Source organism: Panthera tigris, chromosome A3 (assembly GCF_018350195.1).
Source record: "Panthera tigris isolate Pti1 chromosome A3, P.tigris_Pti1_mat1.1, whole genome shotgun sequence".
Classification (NCBI taxonomy): domain Eukaryota; kingdom Metazoa; phylum Chordata; class Mammalia; order Carnivora; family Felidae; genus Panthera; species Panthera tigris.
Genome location: NC_056662.1, coordinates 166,703 through 185,181, shown reverse-complemented (window position 1 = coordinate 185,181; position 18,479 = coordinate 166,703). Strand labels below are relative to the sequence as shown.

At 56.7% G+C, this 18,479-nt stretch overlaps 1 protein-coding gene across 1 annotated transcript in view; it reads left to right on the top strand.

The window, feature by feature from the left end:
- Positions 1-378: 378 nt before the first annotated feature.
- Positions 379-18,479, top strand: part of MYT1 (myelin transcription factor 1) — a 38,845-nt gene continuing 20,744 nt past the window's right edge. Inside the window, exons 1-9 of the mRNA XM_042979864.1 lie at positions 379-433; positions 1,422-1,452; positions 7,654-7,716; positions 8,405-8,652; positions 9,968-10,891; positions 12,617-12,751; positions 13,302-13,392; positions 14,427-14,540; positions 17,393-17,607. Of these exons, the coding sequence (XP_042835798.1) occupies positions 379-433; positions 1,422-1,452; positions 7,654-7,716; positions 8,405-8,652; positions 9,968-10,891; positions 12,617-12,751; positions 13,302-13,392; positions 14,427-14,540; positions 17,393-17,607 (1,876 nt within the window). The remainder of the gene's footprint in view (positions 434-1,421; positions 1,453-7,653; positions 7,717-8,404; positions 8,653-9,967; positions 10,892-12,616; positions 12,752-13,301; positions 13,393-14,426; positions 14,541-17,392; positions 17,608-18,479) is intronic.

The window sequence follows — 18,479 nt, the reverse complement described above, 5'->3', positions numbered from 1 at the left end:
GTGGAACCCTCAGCCTTGCCAGGAGGCCATATTCTATGAGACCCTAACATTTGTGAAGAGCTGGTGGGTGGGGTAGGGCTCCTGCCTGAGGTTCCTGCTCGGGTGTGTGTGGGGCAGTGGGAGGGCTGGGAGCAGGAGGCAAGGGACACCCCCCCCCGCCCTTGACTGGTGGTCTCTGTCCTGAAGCACCTCCCCTGTACCTGTTGCTCCTGGTCTCAGGCCTCCCCCTCCTCGGAGCTCACTCCTTGTCTTTCTGTGTCACAGATTCACCTTCACCAGTAAAACTTGAGCCAGAAAACGGCTGGAGGTCCAGTGTGGCCCTCGAGGGGTGGTTCTGTGCTGGGTTTCGGTTAACATCACAGTTGTTTTTGCTTGCAGATGAGCTTAGAACATGAGGATAAGCGGGCTCGTACGCGATCCAAGGCCCTCCGAGGTGAGTGCCGTCCCCTCCCAGCTGGGTCTGGCTGTGAGTCCCAGGCCCTAAAGCAGTAAATGTCACTTTCTTCAGGAAAACAGAACCCCACAGTGATGACCAGGCCCTGGGATGCTCCTCCCCTTACGCTGGGCAGTTGGGGTCCATGGGTCTGGTGGCTTCAGGCCTCTTCAGCCTCAAGGTGCCTAGGAGGGCTGCTGTGGGGCCCAGACAAAGCTGCCTGGGGTGGAGGTGAGGAGGCAGGCAGTCCCACAGAGTGGGGAAAGCAGAGCTCGCCCAGCAGACCTTTCTGTTTGGAACTGAGATGCTGCCAGGCTCCCGTCACCAGCCTCCTTGCCTCCCAGGACGTCAGTCTTGGTGCTGGATGGCCATGGGCAGTTGTCAGATTTAACTGGCAGTGGGGTGGGGAGACAGGGAGCCAAGGCCCTGCTGAACCCTTGGCCAACCTCACCTCCCTGACTCCATGAGCACACACTGGCCAGGGCTGCGTGTCCCCGTGCGTGGGTGGCCTTCACGGAGGGGCTAGAACACTGAGCTTCTCAGGTGAGCTGGCCAGTTGGACCCTGGTGCATGTTGCCCCCGGTGGCCTACATCATTGAGGGACCAGCCGCTCAGCCCATCTGTTCTCTCTGTCCAGCTTTATCTGCTGGGTCAAGTTTCCTGCTGGAAGCTGACTTCTAGCTGCAATTAGAGAAAGGGAAACCATCCTGGCCCCGAGGGCCCAGAGAGCCTGTATTAGGTGGGGCGTCTGACCCAGTCTGCAAAACTACCAGCCTCTCGTGGGGAGAGTCTGGCACAGCATCAGGTTAGAGGTGGCAGCTCGCTCCACTGGACCCTGCAGGACATACCAGGAGGTCAGGAAAGGACGGGGTTCCATTCTCACTGGGATTGCCTCCGCTTTTTATTCCATTTGTGCCATGAGGGCGATGTGCCTTTTCAATTCGGACTCCCACATGTGTTTCCCTGTTTCTCTCTTTCTCTCACCCAGTGCCCCCAGAGCCCACAGGTGCCGACCTCAGGTAAGAAAGGCTTTCTGCTAGCTCCCAGCATTGCGCATGCCTGTGACCCCGAACACCCAAAATGTCCCACACTGGGCACTTTGGACTGACCAAGCACACCCCTGGACCCCTTTCCTCCTCGCCATGAGTCCAGCTGTCTTCACCTTTCTCGGCCCTCCCTCCACCTCTGTCCTGGCCCTACCATGCAGCCAGCCTCGACACAGGGGCACAGATACGCTCGCATCTGGTCACCACCAGGCCCTGGTAGTCCCCACGGTCCCCAGCCAGCAACAAGGTGCTGTGTTAGTGGGCTCTCACAAATGCTTCTGTGTCTGGTGGTTTGGCCAGAGTTGAGGAAGCTGGCTGTCCAGGTCCCAAGTTTTCCGTTGACTCTAGATGCAGACAGTGTTTTTGTGTGTTGGTGATCTTGTAATGGCTTAGCCCTGTGACTTTCCAGATTCTAGGTCACGTCTCACAAGGCATGAGCACCCTGAGGAGGAAGGGAGGACAGCCTACTGCGGAGATTTGCTGGGTCAGGGCAGAGGGGCCAGGCTCTCCTCCCCAGAGGTCGACTTGCCCTCACCTGCTTGCTTCTGTCCTGGGCTCGGCTCCTGGGGCTGTGGGGGGTGGGGGTGGGGGAGGCCAGAGAGAAAGCCGCCCCAGTGCTTGTGTGTAAGGACTGCTCCCCCAGCACCACCCACACATCCTTTGGACTTGCGACTCTGTGGGCCTGGGCTCTTCTGGTGCCAGCCCTCAGTGCTGTTTTGCTCAGACAGCGCTGATGACGTCCTGCAACCAACCAAGAAAATCAGCCCCTAGTTCTCCCCACCTTTTCTGAGGAGGGGTAGTGTCAATGTGTTCTGGCTCAAACATGAGAGAAGAAAGGGAAGTGATGTTGTTGAGGGTCCCAGTGTGTCAGGTGGGCACCAGGGGCCCCATTTAATTTTCACAAATTTCCTGTGAGTTGAAGCCAGGCTTGGACTGCAGCTGAGGTCACCTGCCAGAGGCTCATCCTTGGAGGAAGGAAGGGCTCCAAGCCCACCCTCTTTCCAATAGCAGCTCTGGTGCTGAGCACACCACAGAGCCCCCAGTGCCCCCCGCACCCTGAGACGGTGGGCAAGGACTGTATCGGCTTGGTGCTCTGTCCATGCTCAAGGGCCACGGGTGACAACCACACCCCAGGGGGGGTTTCTGTGATCTTCCAGACTCCCAGCTGGGGACAAACAGAACAGTCTAGTTTCTGAGGGTCAATGATGTTCCTTCCCTGCTCTCTCTGCCACCAGCCTGGAACAGTTCTTCCTACGTAACTGCATCAATCCAGGGCATCAGCGCTTCTCAGTTCTTAGGGGGAAAGAGTCTCACTAAACTGCACAAGCCTGGGGCCAGGACTGTCATCGTCGTCTTCTTCTTCTATTTCTTCTTCTAAATTTATTTTGATTAAAAAATTTTTTTTCAATGCTTATTTATTTTTGAGAGACAGAGAGAGACAGAGCATGAGCAGGGGAGGGGAGGAGACAGAGGGAGACAAAGAATCCGAAGCAAGCTCCAGGCTCTGAGCTGTCAGCACAGATCCCGACTGGGGGGCTTGAATGAACTCACCAACTGTGAGATCGTGATCTGAGCCAAAGTCAGACACTTAACCGACTGAGCCACCTAGGTGCCCCGTCTTCTCCTCCTCTTCCTCCTCCTCCTTATTCTTCTTAATGTTTATTTATTTTTGAGAGAGAGACAGACAGAGCGTGAGAGGCAGAGGGGCAGAGAGAGGAGACACAGAATCCGAAGCAGGCTCCAGGCTCTGGGCTGTCAGCACAGAGCCCAACGTGGGGCTCAAACTCATGGACTGTGAGATCATGACCTGAGCCAAAGTCAGACGCTCAACTTACTGAGCCACCCAGGCACCCCAGGACTGTCTTATTCTTCACCAGACCTGTTGATGAGTGGCTTTTGCCAGCCAGGGAAAGGAGAGGACCCCAGAGTGTCCCAGCATCCCTCTAACTGTTGAGGCTATAAGTTGGTAACAGAAAGGAAGGGGCACAAAGGGAGGCCACACACTCAGAGCCCAGGTGTGTGGCGATCTCTGCTATAGCTGCACAGCATAGTGTTGCTCTTAGGACACGGTTCCCAGTGCTATTATTGTCCTGTTTGTGAAGTGGGGAAACCAAGGCTCAGAGGGCTAAAGTTTGTCCAACCACAAGAGCAGAATCACACACTCCACTGCTCAAAGCCCTAGCCTCGGTCACAGGGTGGGAGGGTGAGGGTGGAAAGGCAGCCAGACCAGGCCGATGGAAGCTGCACAGAACACGCTTTCCCTGAGCACAGGGTTAGCTCGCTGGAGGGGAGGTGCCCTCTCTGATGGGTGGACAAGTGGATGGATGCTCAAAGGGGCAGGGGCACAGGGTGAGAGCTGGTTTCCAGGAGGAGGTACCACTTCCCCTGGGCCGTGTGACGTTCAGTGGGGACATCTTCAGGACAGTGAAGGGGAGGAGGCTGGGCATAGCACCTGAGGAAGCTCTGGGGTTTGGTAATAGCAGTTAATTTTGGCAACAGATGAAGTTATGGCGGCAGTTGGAAAGGCAGATCCAAAGGGCTGGGTATTCTCTCATAATTCTGCAATAGCAGAACCAAAAATGACTCTGAAAATAGATTTGTTTTGAAATATTCTCAGAGAGGACCCAGCCAGTGCATGGGAGAGGGTTGCGTGAACACCTTCATTTTTTATGTGGTCTCAACCTATTTACTTGGTGATAGTGAGACCCTTATATTTTTTAGTGGGGAAACTGACTAACGCATTGATGTCTGCTAGCAGCAAGGTCTTCGGCAATTCTTCCGGTTTTGGGGAATGGCTGCTTGGAGTGAAATGGAGAGGTCTATGCCAAAAAACTGCCCATGTCCTGCCGGGAAGGTGCCAGTCACTCCTGTGTTCACAACCGTGCACCGGCCGTGAGCTACACGTGGGGTTGTGATCTGTGGTGCCCTCGTGGCTCTCACCCCTTTATTTGCACGTCAGCCGCCCTAGGCACCTTTGTGCCACAAGAATGGGCAAACGCTGCAAGCCAGGACATCTTCCCCCTCTGGCACGGCAGCGGCTGTGCTGCCTAAGCAGAAGAGACCCCCGTCCTGGTGAGGTGTACACGAAAGACGCCAGCACAGGGAGAGAACTCACTGGGACCTGGAAGAGAAACGTTGTGATGTTAGATGAAGTCATGCAGCATCACTGGAAGGGGGGCTGCGTTAGGGTGAAGCTCCACCTGGGAGCCTCGCCACACGGATGAGGGAATGATGCCTCCCAGAACTTGCTGCCATCCCCTGCTCGGTCTGTCTCTTCCCCAGCTCACGCAGAGCTCCCAGGAAGCTGCTTGTTCTCGGAGCAGTGGCATGGCGGCTGTTGTGATGAGAGCAGAGCAGAAGGTTGGCAAGGAGTGGGTGAGGCTCTCATCGCCTTCTCCTGCCTCTGGAGCCCACTTTGCTGCTCCGTGCCCTGAAGTTAACACCGAGCGCCCAAGAGAGAGCAAATGGATCTGGTGTTTTTCCCCTTCACGTTAGTGAAGAACCAATAGACACTTCATTTGTGTCTTGGTCTGGGCCCATCTGCCGTCACACAACTTCAGAGTGACTCTGCTAGAGGCGACGGCTAGTGTGAAGTTGGGGCACCCAACTCCTCTGCAGACGGAAGCGGTTGGACCCCTTCTGGAGCCGCCTCCAGGTTCCAGGAGAGTTGCCCATCTGTCACCACTGCACCCTGGTTCCCACCCAGCCCACCTGACCTCAGCTGAGGGCCTCCTGTGAGCCAGTGGTCAGCTCCTGCCTATGGGACAGATGGGAGTGGGGGCAGAGTTCTCCACCTGTCTCCAGGGGGCTGGAGGGAGGCCAATCCCTTGGAGGAACGGGAGCTGAGTGTGGGGCTCCAGCTGGGATCTGGCTCCTCCTGGCCTCGGCCTCGGCCTCGGCCTCGGCCTCGACTTCCCTTGACACCTGTTGTCTATGTTCAGACACCTCAGAGCGGTGGCCCGGACCCTGCTCAGTGCTGACTGTGAGTAGGCAGTCTGTAAGCCTTCCTGACCATCTCTCCGTCTCTGCCACACTCAGGGAGCCTGGGGGGTTCAGGGACAGGGTTTGGCTGGGTCTTCCTCATCCCACATGCTGGCAAGAGGCTCCAGATGCCTGGAGCTGGTGCTGCTTCCACACTCTGGCCCTGAGCACCCTCTGGGCCTCAGCGACGCCACGCTGGGGAAGCTTGTAGGGGAAGCTGTGTGAACTGGGAGGCATAGGCTGCTGGCATTGCAGCCCCTGGGCTTTGGTCAGGTCTCACGTTGCCCTTGTTGGACATTCCCTTGGCTGCTGCGTGGGGGGCAGGAGCGTGGGGGTTCCAGCCTCTCCTCCCAGAGTGGCCCTCACCTGCTCCACACACGTGGGCTCCCAGCCTATCCTGCTCCGTTTAGGCTAGAGGCCAGGACTCTTCTGAACTGGCGGGTGGAGGTGTGGCTTGGAGCTGGTGACGTGTTTGGGGGCAGTGCCAGTGGCCTGCAGGCCTCCACGGCAGCTGTCACATAATTGCCTGATTAACTCAGTGATTAATCGGCTAATTGGGACCTCAGCTTCAAATCCCCAATAACAAGGACCTTTTGTGAAAAGTCTCAAAGCTAGCTCTTGAGAGAGTGAAAGCAAGCATGGGGCATAGATTTTAGAATAGACAGGCTGGGGGCAGCGCTAAGTCCTGTCTGTCTGGCAAGGAAATCCACAACGAAATGTGGCACGTCTTCCCTCCCTGTCTCCCATTCTCTCCCCACTTCCTCCCTTTCCTCCTTTCCCCTTCTTCCCTTTCTCCTTTCCTTTCTGACTTTTAAACCCATGAAAACCAGCACTGAGATCAGCCATGGTGGCCATGGGCTGCAGGGAGGGCCTCAGGGACACTGTTGCTTCCCCTTGCTACCCCGAGGGCTGTTGGTGAGCTCAGGGTGGGTGGGGCTCTGTCTCCACAGACTGTTCTGTTTCTCCCCGACCGGTTGATAAGTGTGGCCTGCGTGGCTACTTGGGCCCACAGTGCTCTGCAGTCAGGTCCGTGATCAATCAAATTAGAAACTATCAGGTGTGTCTAGACAGAAGTCTAGGGCCCTGCCCCTTCTGGGGCCCACCCCGTCCTTCCCTCGCCGGATCTGGGAGAGCCTGATCTGCGGTGGGGAGCTCTGACCCCGTGATGCCACTCCTAGATCTAAAACCTAAAAACAAGGTCTTCCTGTCTTGGGCACCTGGGGACGGCCCCTCCCGGGAGGAGCTCAGGTGCCCCTCCTCTGGGTGGTCTTCCATGCTGTCTCTGTTTCTCCGGGCATCAATTGGCCATTCCGGACAATGAGGTGATGGCAGCTTCTTGCACTCTGTGGCTTGTGGATGTGCTCAGCGGCCCACAGGACCGTGGCCTCGCATGGAGCTGACTCTAGAAGTGGGTTGGGTGGCGTACCCTGTGCCCACGATCAGAAGTTTCCAGAGCTTTCTGGGGTTTGGTTCAGCGGGGAGACAGATGACAGTGGAGAGTGGGGAACTCCTGGGGGCCGCACCTTTAACCGCATTTCCTGGCTCCTGGGGGGGAAGCACGAGGCCCAGCGGCACCCCCACCCACATCTTATGGCAGTCTCTGGGTCATCAGCCTTCCTAGACTCACCTTCCTGCACCAGGCTGCAGGTTCTGGAGGAGGGTCGCAGCTGGGGGCCTGTAGCTTGGGCCAGGCCTGGATATTTACATAGAGCCGTTCCTGCCTGGAGGTACTTGCTTACTTTGCCAGGCCAAGGGCATGCCTGGCAGGGGCTGCAGGCCTCACAGCACCAGCGATGGCCATGGAGAAGCCCAGTGTTTCTGCTCTGCCCTTGGGCCAGCCTCAGGTGCTGGTTCTGGGGGCTCCACAGAGGGTCCTGTGTCCCAGCTGCTTGGAAGCCTGCAGTTCGCCTGCAGTGGGAAAGACTTATCCACAGAAAAAAGAAGCCATCTAGGAGGCGCCGATGTTGGAAGTCTTGGTCTCGTACATACAGATCTTTAATTAAACACACTCATAAAATTGTAATGAACCCTTCGTTTATTTAAATGGGGTGAGTTATTTCATTAATTTTTAGCAAACTGCAAGCAGCCATTCTGAGACGCACTGTTTGGAGACAATCTTCTGCTCCTCAGGGTGAGGGCCTGGGGTGGGCGGGTCCTTCCACTGAGTGACCAGTCCTGCTTGTCTCCCCCCAGCTGCCCCACCCCAGGGTGCACCGGCTCAGGACACATCCGGGGCAAGTACTCCAGGCACCGCAGGTAAGGTAAGGGGGTTCCTGGGAGAGATGTTGGGCTGCTGGGGATCTGGAACCCCACTCCTGGCCCTTTTGTAGATCTAGAACCTTCCATTTCCACCTGCGGCTGCTGAGGCCGGTGTGGTCATGGCATGTCATGCCGCAGTCTCTCTGTTGGGGGCTGTAAGGCTGGATGAGTCCATGAGGGAGAGCTCAGAGCAGACCTCGTACACACTGGTGACCCAAATGACCTGGTTGTCACTGTTGTCATCCTGGGGTATCAGTTTGACTTCAGTGGGTGAGGGTGTGCAGGGTCTGGAGGTGGAGAAGGAAGGGCCCCGGGGACCCTGCTGACCTGCTTGGTGGGAGGAAGCGGGCTGTGTCCGACAGAGGGTGTGAAGGAGAGCTGCCTGGGGCCAGTCCCCTCCCCCTCCCAACAGGGGGTGCCGTTGGGATGGGACTGCTGAGGTTAGGTCTCATGAGAGAAGCAGGAAATAATCTAAGTTTTTAATGTGGACAATTAATGTAAAATTTTAAACACATCAGCCTGCCAGTCTTGACTGTGGGGCTTCTGGCTTGGGTTGGTGATGAGACGCAAAGACAAACTTTCACAACAGGGAAAGGGGCTGCGGAGGGTGAGGGGAGGAGCCGGAGGGAGGACCCCCCAGGGGGTGTTGACAAGGTGGCCCTTGGCCTGGTCTCCTTCCTCCCAGTTTGCAGAGCTGCCCTCTGGCCAAGAAGAGGAAGCTGGAGGGTGCCCAGCCAGAGCACCTGGTGTCCAAGCGGAAGTCCCACCCCCTGAAGCTGGCTCTGGACGAGGGCTACAGTGTGGACACCGACGGCAGTGAGGATGCTGAGGTGAAGGACGCCTCTGTTTCGGATGAATCGGAAGGAACTCTGGAGGAGGACGAGGCTGAAATGTCAGGACAGGAGGAGATTCATCGTCCTGAACCAGCTGAAGGTGCTTTGTGGCTCTTTCTCCCCTGAAATAAAGGGCGCTTAGTGTGGCCCTGGAGAATCACAGCCTGTGAGTGGGGAGGGGGCCCACTCTGAGTTAGTGAAAGGGCTGCCGAGGAAGCCATTCCTGAGAACAAGCGAGGTCTTGTCCTGACATTTGTTGGGGCTTCCTGGAGAGGGGCCGGTACAGGGTGCTTGGGGGGTCTGTGGGCGCATCTCTGTGCGAACACTGTGTGTATGATTGTGGATGTGTGCCTATGTGCATATGAGAGATGGATGGACAGATGGACATGGGCTGTGCGTCTGTGCTTGGGGGAGGGTCTCATGTACAGCAGAGGGGGATAGACCCCACTCCACTTGGCACTGGGAACGAATAGCCTGGGGGTGGGAGTGAGGGGTCTGCTTGGCATCAGATGAGACTCTGTGGGGGTGCCCAGGGAAGCCTGGAGCGGCAGGGGGAAATGAAGGGATTCCTTGTTTCACTTTCTTCCCTGTGGGGCTCAGCAGCACCAGCCTCGTTGGGGCACCCAGACTTTGGCAAATGCTGGTGAAAAGTGTCCATGTCCCCCAAGAACGTTGGCAGACTACAGAACCCTGGGGGTGGGACTGAGACCTGAGGTCCAAATCCCCCAGCACCCCCCACCCCAAAGCTGCCTGTGTCTTCTGAACCTGCAGGGTCTGAGATGGAGCTTTATTTTGTTTTGGAGCCAATTCAGGGGGAGTCCTTACACCCACCTCCCTCCCGAGTCTTCGGTTGTGTCTCAAGCGGTGTGTGGCCCCAAGGGCTCTAGGTAGAAAGGACTAGCTTGCCTGCTTTCTTACAGAGGAGTGAGTTTGGGGTCTGGGCACCGGCCCTGGCTGGGCTCCTCTGGGAATGGTCAGACGGCAGGGCTGCCTCCTGCACCCTGGACACCCCTGCCGACCGTCCTCCAGGGCCTGTGTGTGGCGAACACCTGCTACGTCATAGCCATGGCAGTTAAGAGGTTCAACTTTGAGTCTTTTGAAAACATAAATTCATTTAGTACTTGCTAATTATGGAGCAATTAAAAAAAACCCGATGGGTGCTTTAAGCTCCATCTTATGAGATGCAGGTTTACTTGACTTGAGAAAGTAAACATCGAGGGGAGGACCATTAGTAAAACGTATCGGAGCGTTCCTCAGCTTCAAAGACAGCGGTGACTACTCCATCTAGGACCAGAAATAAGTTCACCGTGTCTCCAGGTCCAGGCAGAGGGGCTGGCAGAAATGACCACAGCCCCAGGCTGTGCTGGGACAGCCTGCCTCTTGTGCTCTTCACACTTGTTTCCGATTTTGTGCAGGAAGGAGCCCTGTCAAGCCCCACTTCGGATCCAACCCCATCAGCAGCCCCACGGGCCCCACCAAGGGCAGCTACAGCAGTTATCAGGAGATCATCGCCACTTCTCTCCTAAATTTGGGCCAGATTGCCGTAGAGACGCTAGTTGGGGAGGATTTGGGTCAGGTGGCCAAGCCGGGCCCCGGTGTTGTGCACCTGGTGCAGGAGGAGGCCGAAGAAGGGGCCACCAGTGATGAGGGGGAGAAGGACGTGTTCATCCGGCCAGAGGATACAGAGGAAGTCATGGAAGTCGCCAGGGAACGCTCCCAGGAGCTGGGTCCCCAGTCTGGGGAGGGCATGGTCAGCGAGGAGTCAAGCAAGATGAAAGTCAACCCGGGTAATGAGGAGGAGGAGGAGGAGGAGGAGGAGGAGGAGGAGGAGGAAGAGGAGGAGGAGGAAGAGGAGGAGGAGGAAGAGGAGGAGGAGGAGGAGGAGGAGGAGGAGGAGGAGGAAGAGGAGGAGGAGGAAGAAGAGGAGGAGGAGGAAGAGGAGGAGGAGGAAGAGGAGGAAGAAGTAGCCGCTCCCGATGTGATCTGTCAGGAGGATGCCCCCCATGCCCCCACCCAGAAGGCCCCGGAACCCCGGCACCCAGCATCTCCCAGCCCCAAGCCCGAGTACTCTGTCATCGTGGAGGTGCGCTCTGATGATGGCAAGGACGAAGACTCGCGCTCCCAGAAGTCTGCAGTCACTGATGAGTCAGAGATGTATGACATGATGACACGTGGGAACCTGGGCCTCCTGGAGCAGGCCATTGCCCTGAAGGCTGAGCAGGTGCAAGCCGTCTGCGAGCCAGGCTGCCCACCCACCGAGCAGGGCCAGCCGGGCCCTGGTGAACCGGGCAAGGTGGTGAGGCCTCTGGATGCCGCACGGAAGAACTACTGCGGCAAAGGTAGGGCTGGAGGCCCGGGCCTGCACACCCATCCTTAACGCCTCCGTCCAGGGTTGTCCCCAGCAGGCATGGATGCGGGCTGGGCGAGAGGCATGCTCACACTTCTCACAGAGGGCGATCCAGAGACAGACACAGGGCTCCAGGTGGGAGGAGGAGCGTGGGAGGGACAGTGAGCTGGCCCCGGCACCTCAGGCACAGCCCGGGGGGCCCAGCTGGGTCATGGAGAGACACAGGCAGACCCTGGGGGGGACACACCTGGGTCATGAAGAGACTCGAGTGAGCCCTGGGGAGCCCCCGCTGGAAGACAGGTGGGGACACAGGACCCAGATTTTCTGGGAATCCTCACGTGAGACAGGCCTGGGGCAGATACTGAGGGACACAGCTCTCAAGGGGACACCCTTCAGGGTGGCACAGGTGTCGGGGAAAGCTGCTTGGAGCCCAGATTCAGGCCAGCACAAGTCTTGAGGGAACACAGACACAAGGAGACCTAGGTAAATGTGATACAAATTTAGGGACAGGGTGTTGAGGCCTGTGTAGGGTAACAGCCTGAGGGTGGTGGGCTTGGGGACCACAGATCAGGGCGGATATGGGTGGGACACTATTGGGGAGTGGCATGGCTGGGGGACACAGGCAGAGTGACAGCCCCGGGTGCAGGTGTTTGGGTGACGCAGGCCTATGGGACATTGGGGGGACCCAGACGCAGGGTGCCTTGCCTTCAGGGGTAGAGTTGAGGGCACAGGCCCAGGGGACAGAGCCTCAGGGTGAGGCAAACAGTGGCGCTGGAAGCACCCGGCAGTGGGCGAGATGCGACTGATGTCGAGGCACCGCCACAGCGCGAGCCCGGCTAGAGCCCGTGTGGCAGCGGTAGCAGCTCAGGAGGCAGGCTCCGGGGATCGTTTGTGATGACCCTGCCTGCTAGGTTGGTGAAGGTCCAGCTTCCTGCCTGTTTGAATGTGAAGAGGCAGAGTCAGGGGTCCTGCACTTTAGAACCTGCTCGGGTTTCTGCCTCAGCCGGGGTGGGCGTTCTGAGTGTGGTTGTGTGAGTTCTGTGTTCTCCCCAGGGGAACCGCTCCATCTAGGAACTTCTCTGGGACACCGGCTGTGCTCTGGGGATCATCTGTGTCCTGGCAGGTGTTCCCTTCTGGCCCCCACACTCAACAGTGACCTCTCTGGGCTTGCAGAGCCTAGGTGAGGTCAGCAACTGAGCTTTGAGTTTAAGTTTCTGCCCAGGCATTTATATTGGTCCTGTGGCTTTGGGCAAGTTAACTTCTTTGTCCTCGTCACTTTGTCAAATCCAAAGGACATATCCTGGCAGGGACCTCGTCACATCTTTCACCTCTCTGTGCAGAGGCTGGACCTCAAGGCATGGGGGCTCTTGGAGGCATGGCCCCACCCTGAGTGGGACTCACACAAGTCAGTAGGAGCAGGGAAAGAGGGCACCAGCTGCTACCTGGGTTGTCCTCTTTAAAATGCTGCACAACTTACTACATGTTTGGGCAGTTTACAAACTTACAGTTTGGGCAGCTTCTGGGCTTTTCCATGAGGACAGTTGATGTGGACCAGTTTCTTCAGAACTAGCTAGCCATCCCCTGGTCCCTCTCAGGCTCTCGGGCAGTCTGGCCACTCTCCTCTCTGGACAGCCGGAGTGAAGAGTCATGGCTGTTCTGTCCTCCTCCCCACTTGGCTTTCTGGCTACCCTCTAACCGATGCCTCTTGTGTGTTTAGATCCCTCCAGAGCTGAGAAGCGCGAGATCAAGTGTCCAACACCAGGCTGTGATGGCACTGGCCATGTGACAGGGTTGTACCCTCACCACCGCAGCCTATCTGGTTGCCCCCACAAGGACAGGATTCCCCCGGAGAGTGAGTAGCTATGCACAGCTCAAGCCATCTCTGGTGTTTGGATGATGTAGCGTTCCCCCCCCCCCCCCCGCCCCCATCCCAGGGCCCTGTCCCTTTGGATTGGCACTGTCCAGGTGCCCAAACTTGAGTCCTACATGGCCGGGGATATGGAGTGTGCCCATCTACCTACCTTGAGATGGCAGCCAGGCCCCAGGAGGGCCTGCCACAGACACAGGCACTCGGGAGGGAGGAGCCAGCAAGCCAGGGAAGAGCCAGCCATCTGTGCTCTGAGGGCCATGAGGGGAAAGCCTAAGCCTTTTCACTCCTAAGCTAGAGGCAGTGATTGTGAACATTCATTTCAAAGGGTGACTCACAGAACAACCAGGGGGTTTGAAGGCGAGGGAAGCAGGGGCCACAGTGGGAGGGAGTGTGCCTCGACTGGGCTGAGGCTTGGGAGCCACTCTGGGTTGCTGCTCTAAGTTGCCGCCCTGCAGAGTTGGAGACTTCAGATGGGGCTCCTCCATGCTCCTTGGTGGGGCTCACCATCTCCCTCTCCCTGGTTCTCTTCCAGTCTTGGCCATGCACGAGAATGTGCTCAAGTGCCCCACTCCTGGTTGTACAGGTCAAGGCCACGTGAACAGTAACCGCAACACGCACAGAAGGTACTCGGGCTGTGCTGGGAGTGGCGAGGGCTGTGTGGTGGGGTGGGCGGGGCCGTGGGCTGAGCCCTGGCCTGGGACGGGTGCAAGGTTGGAGCAGGCCTCTTGGTGGAGGGTCAGCGTGGCACCCGGAGGCATGGTCGCTGTGGTGGGGTCCTGAGAGACCAGAGGGCGGCTGCAGGGATGGCCATGTGCTCTTCAGAGAGGCCTACTGCCTGTCGGGAAAGCCAGGTGGAGGCTGTGAGACGTTTGGGAAGCTTCTGCACTCTAGCTTTTGCTCGTGGTGGGCCTTGGCTGGCCAGGACCGAGCTCTGGGCTACACTGTGGCTTCTGAGACCCAGGTAGAAGTGAGACTCCCATGATGCACTCAGGGTTTAGCTGTTTGCTGTCTTCCACAGTGAGAGGTGACCACACCCCCCACCCTTGCCTGGAGCGCCTTGGGCAGCAGGGTTGTGATGGGATGTGCTCTCACAAAGGAGGCCAGAGCTTTTGAGGTCACTTCATTGAGAAGAGGCTAAATTCCTGAGCGCTTTTGTGACTAGTCACCTCTCCAGCAGCCATGGTCAGCTCTGTCCTGACAGATGAAGTTGCTTCCCTGATGTCCCAGGTTGGGTGCTTCCCTAGGAAGGGCTGGGGCCTCTTGCTGTGGCCGTGGTACAGTCTGTAACCTCTAGGGTCAGCACCCAAGTTGTGTGGCCCATGGGGCCCTGGGCTTCCCTGAGTTGAGCCAGAGACGTGTTGGCATGTCGGGGGAGAGCAGGGAGGTGAGAGGCAGGCCCATTGCCCAGACCTGCCTAGAGGAGGTGCCTTTGCCCAGAGCCCTGAAGGCTTTTAGGATATACTTTGTCTGTGTGCATCATTGCTTAGAATTTCCCAAAGCAGAAAGTGACTGTGCAGCTGCTACCTTGAGGGCTTGAGGACAGGGCTGGAGAGACAGGAGCCTTCTCTGGGCTCCTACTGGTGTCTGTGGGCTTCTGGGCTTGGACAGGCAGGATCTGAAGGAGAATGCTCAGCTGCCCTCCTTGCCTTTTCTCTAGTTTGTCCGGATGCCCCATTGCTGCTGCTGAAAAATTAGCCAAATCTCATGAGAAGCAACAGCCGCAAGGGGGAGATCCTTCCAAGAACAGCTCCAATTCAGATCGGATCCTCAGGTGAGTGAATTGAGCCACACAACTGAAGGGGCTGCCTCCCAAAATGGTTAGAGGGGGCTTCCCAGTGTCTCTGGGGCTGCATGTGCACGTGTGTGTATGTGTGCGTGTGTGTTTATGCTTGCGTGTGTGTGCATGTGCATGTGTGTGCTGATGCCCTCAGCTGCCCTCGGGGCCCCCTAGAGGACAGTTTCTGGGCACACACAGGACAGCGTCTGACATCTGCCCCCCTCACCGGTGCTTCGGCTGTGGCACAAACACCCACCAGGCTGCCCCTGCCTTGCTCTCCCCAAAGGCGTCTGATCTCACCGCTTGAGATTACTCAGGGATTTGTTTGTGGAGACGCTGGTCCTGTCTCCAGAGGGCAGACCGCACCAGCCGAGGGCCACTGCTGTCCAGAAGCACCGGAACTGCTCCTTCTGGCTGTCTCACTCCAAGGAAGGACCATAAACCAAGGGAGAGAAGTGGGTGCATGTGGTACCCTTCAGAGCATTGGCCCCAGAGGTTCTGAGGCAGCAGGGGGCCTGTGTGCGTGTGCGTACGCATGCGTTCACGTGTGCACACGTGTGTGCGTGCATGTAGACACGTGTCAGCAATAAGGGGGCTCCTGAAAGAGCACTCAGAATGCGTTTGCTTAGCATTCCTGCCATCCATGTGACCCTGTGAAGCGGGTGCCACAAGTAAGGCCAGAGTCTCGGGAACTTGCCCCAGGTAACACTTACTGGCTGGGGGAGTTGGCACTGGCCCCAGGCCAGCTTGGCTTCAGGGTCTTGATCTTCAACATAGTTCTCTACCCGTTGGGGGATTCCCTTACCCCACCCCTCACTGTCCTCGCTCAGCGGACACGCTGCTTCCTGTTTCTTTGAGGGACTAGGATTCATACATTCTTCCCCTTCCTCAGTTTTCCAGACCACAGTTCCATGTCTGCCTCCCAAAGGAGAATGTGGGAGATGGGGGCCACTGTACCCTGAAAAGGCCTAACACCTGGAAGTCACAGACATGGGCAATTGCATGAACCCTGGTCTGGAGAGGGGCCCGCCTCCTTTCAGGGCCCGTCCAACCCTGGTGTGTGCCTGGCAAATTCTCAACCGGAGGAACTTGGCTGCCCGCCTTGGCCTGCTCTGTGGGTCCCGTGTGTGGAGTCTCTGGGCGGGGCCAGGGCCGGGGTCGGGGCCTCACCTTCCTGCGCTTCCGTCTATGCGTGTCTTTGGCCCTGCACATCCAGTTGGCTTCCGTCCACCTGTTGGCTCTTAGGATGGTTGGAAGCGGCTTCTTACCTTCATCCTGTAACTGCTCTTTCCAGCTTCCTGCCATTTACTGTCTCGATTCTTTTCCTGCCTCAGTCTAAGTCACGGGTAACATGCCAAACCAGCAGGCAGGTGAGGCCCAGTGAGCCCAGGGTGGGGGGCAAGGAGGCTCCAGACATGGTGGCTGTGCCCCCAGGAAGTCTGACCTCCATTTGTTTGCCTGTAAAAGTGGGCAACAATGTTTTCTTGTGGGCTTCGAAAGTATCTCATGAGGCTTGAACAAGATAGTGATGTTTTGCTTCCCCGGGCCCTGGTGAGGAACCTCTCCAATGGTCGTGATGGTGACCAGGATGCAGAAGCCTTTTGTTCAGGTTCTGTTCATTCTGCGTGGCTGTGTTTCTGGGTGTCACGCCCTGGGGTGTGGGGAGAGCCTTTGCAAATCTCTGATAGTGTCACAGACACTGAGTCTTTGCTGTGGGATGGAGCCCTGGCCCAGGAAGCCATGGTACCAATGTTAAATTTAGGATTCTCTTTTCTCCTGGGAGGTGCCTGAGCACACTCCAGTAACTTCTTCAGATGCTACCAGGCCCTTCCACCCTCCTTGGGGAAGGAGAATGTGCCCATGCTTGGGGGTGTCTGCTTTTCCAAGGTCCAGACTCAGAGCTGGTCTCTTCATGGTTGCAGGTCTTTCTGTCACCAGGCTCCTGTTTTGGGGCCACGTGCAAGTTCTTGTAGTACTCAGCCCCTTGAAGACCTCACCATTGACCCCTTCTTAATTCTTGTGATCCACTCTTTTCAGACTGAAGTCATTTCTTGGTTCAGACTCAGGAGCAAAGAGAGAGTGGGTGTGCAGACGGGTCTCCCAGGCCTCCCTTCCTCTTTTCCTTCTCTCTGAGCTGGTAGCGCAGAAGCCTGTCCACACCTTGTGCGGTTGCCATTCTCCACCTGGCTCTTCCTGCCCTTGGATCCTGTGCTGTCTGGGCTGGTGTCTTCATGCTAGCTCTTGTGCATTCAAAACTCTGAGCTCTTCCAAGGGCTTCAGAGATGATGAACTGAATGCCTGCAGTGGCCTTTTTGTTCCCGTCCTTAACTCTTTCAGCCCCACCAGGGCTCTTCTCAAATGCCTTCGAGCAAAGGGTAGTGAGGGCTAAAGCTGAGCTGGGCCCTCCCTGAGCCTGATTCTCAGAAACACACCCCATCCCCTCTAGATGCCCTGACTCCCTCCTCACTGGGGAGCTCTGTTATTCCACCAGGAGAATTCTGTCTAGGTGTGGCTAGCCACCGTCCTAGGGATGCCCCTGTAGGGTTGCCTGCCAAGGACTCATACCTCTTGTAGCAGAGCAGTTTGAAACCTGCTCTCCTAAGTTCTGGGGCAAAGTCTAGGGCCCTCCCTCTCTGGCTAATGCCGTCTGCAAGGGCACATGGCATTGTTTCTCCAAGGTTTCAGTTCTTCATATAGATCAGGCCCCAGGCACCGTTTAGCAGAGGGACATGGCGGAGGGTCTCCGTGCACAAAGGGTTCTGAAGGGTTCCTGCCCAGGCTGTGGGACGGGGCATGGGGTCCCTGAGCCCTGTCCTCATGGTTCTGTACCTCTATCCACGCCTCAGGCCCATGTGCTTCGTGAAGCAGCTTGAAGTCCCTCCGTATGGAAGCTACCGGCCCAGTGTGGCCCCTGCTACACCCAGGGCCAACCTGGCCAAGGAGCTGGAGAAGTTCTCCAAGGTCACCTTTGACTACGCAAGTTTTGACGCTCAGGTTTTTGGCAAACGCATGCTTGCCCCAAAGATTCAGACCAGCGAAACCTCACCTAAAGCCTTTAAATGTAAGTAGGGGAGATCTGCTCCTGGGAGACGCAGGGTTTGAGAGATGGGGGAGGAGGGACCCCCTTCGCCAGGAGCATGTAGGGAATCTCTCCCCTAGGGGGCCCTAGCTGTCCCAGTGTCCACTGAGGTGGCTTTCCCAGGGTCTATATTTCCCCCATGTTTCTGCCACCATGTTCCCCATCAAGCTTGATGTATCTCTTCACTATTTGTGAAAAAAACAAACAACCCCCCCCCCCAAATAAAAAACAAAAAACAAAACAACCCAAGTCCTTTATGGTGTGCATGTCCAAAGGCTTGAGAATAATTTCCCTGATACGGTCCACTCTGCAGGGGCTCAGACAGCTCAGCCAGACTGTGCTGAGCCTGGGTGCCTGACAGAAGCTATTCGCTTTCCTGCATGTGGACCATCTTGCTGGATACAGTGTGTTGTGTTAGCCACAAGTGTTCTGAATACTTGTAACTAACAAAATGCATTCCTACAAACTTTTGAGAAAAATCCTGCCTTACTGTTTTGGTTACTCAGTGTACTAATCTGTGGGTTGCAAGCCCCTTAGCCCTGGAAACACATATGAAATGGAAGTGTGCCCATGAGATTGGAACTGGCATCTCGGGGTAGGTGTTTGGCCCTGAAATGCAGCAGTGAGGAGTTCCTGTCATGTTAATAATGAAAATCCTAACTGATGCAGCTGCCAGCTACAGTGTGGACACCTCTTCCCCTTGTTAGGGCCAGGGGTTTCCTGCCACCATGTACAGGCACCAACAAACACTCACAAGGAGCTTTTCGTATATCTGGAAACTTACTGGTGATATTGTGATATCAGAAATGTCATGCTTGAGAGTCACTTTATGACTACCATACAGTTTCTGGAAG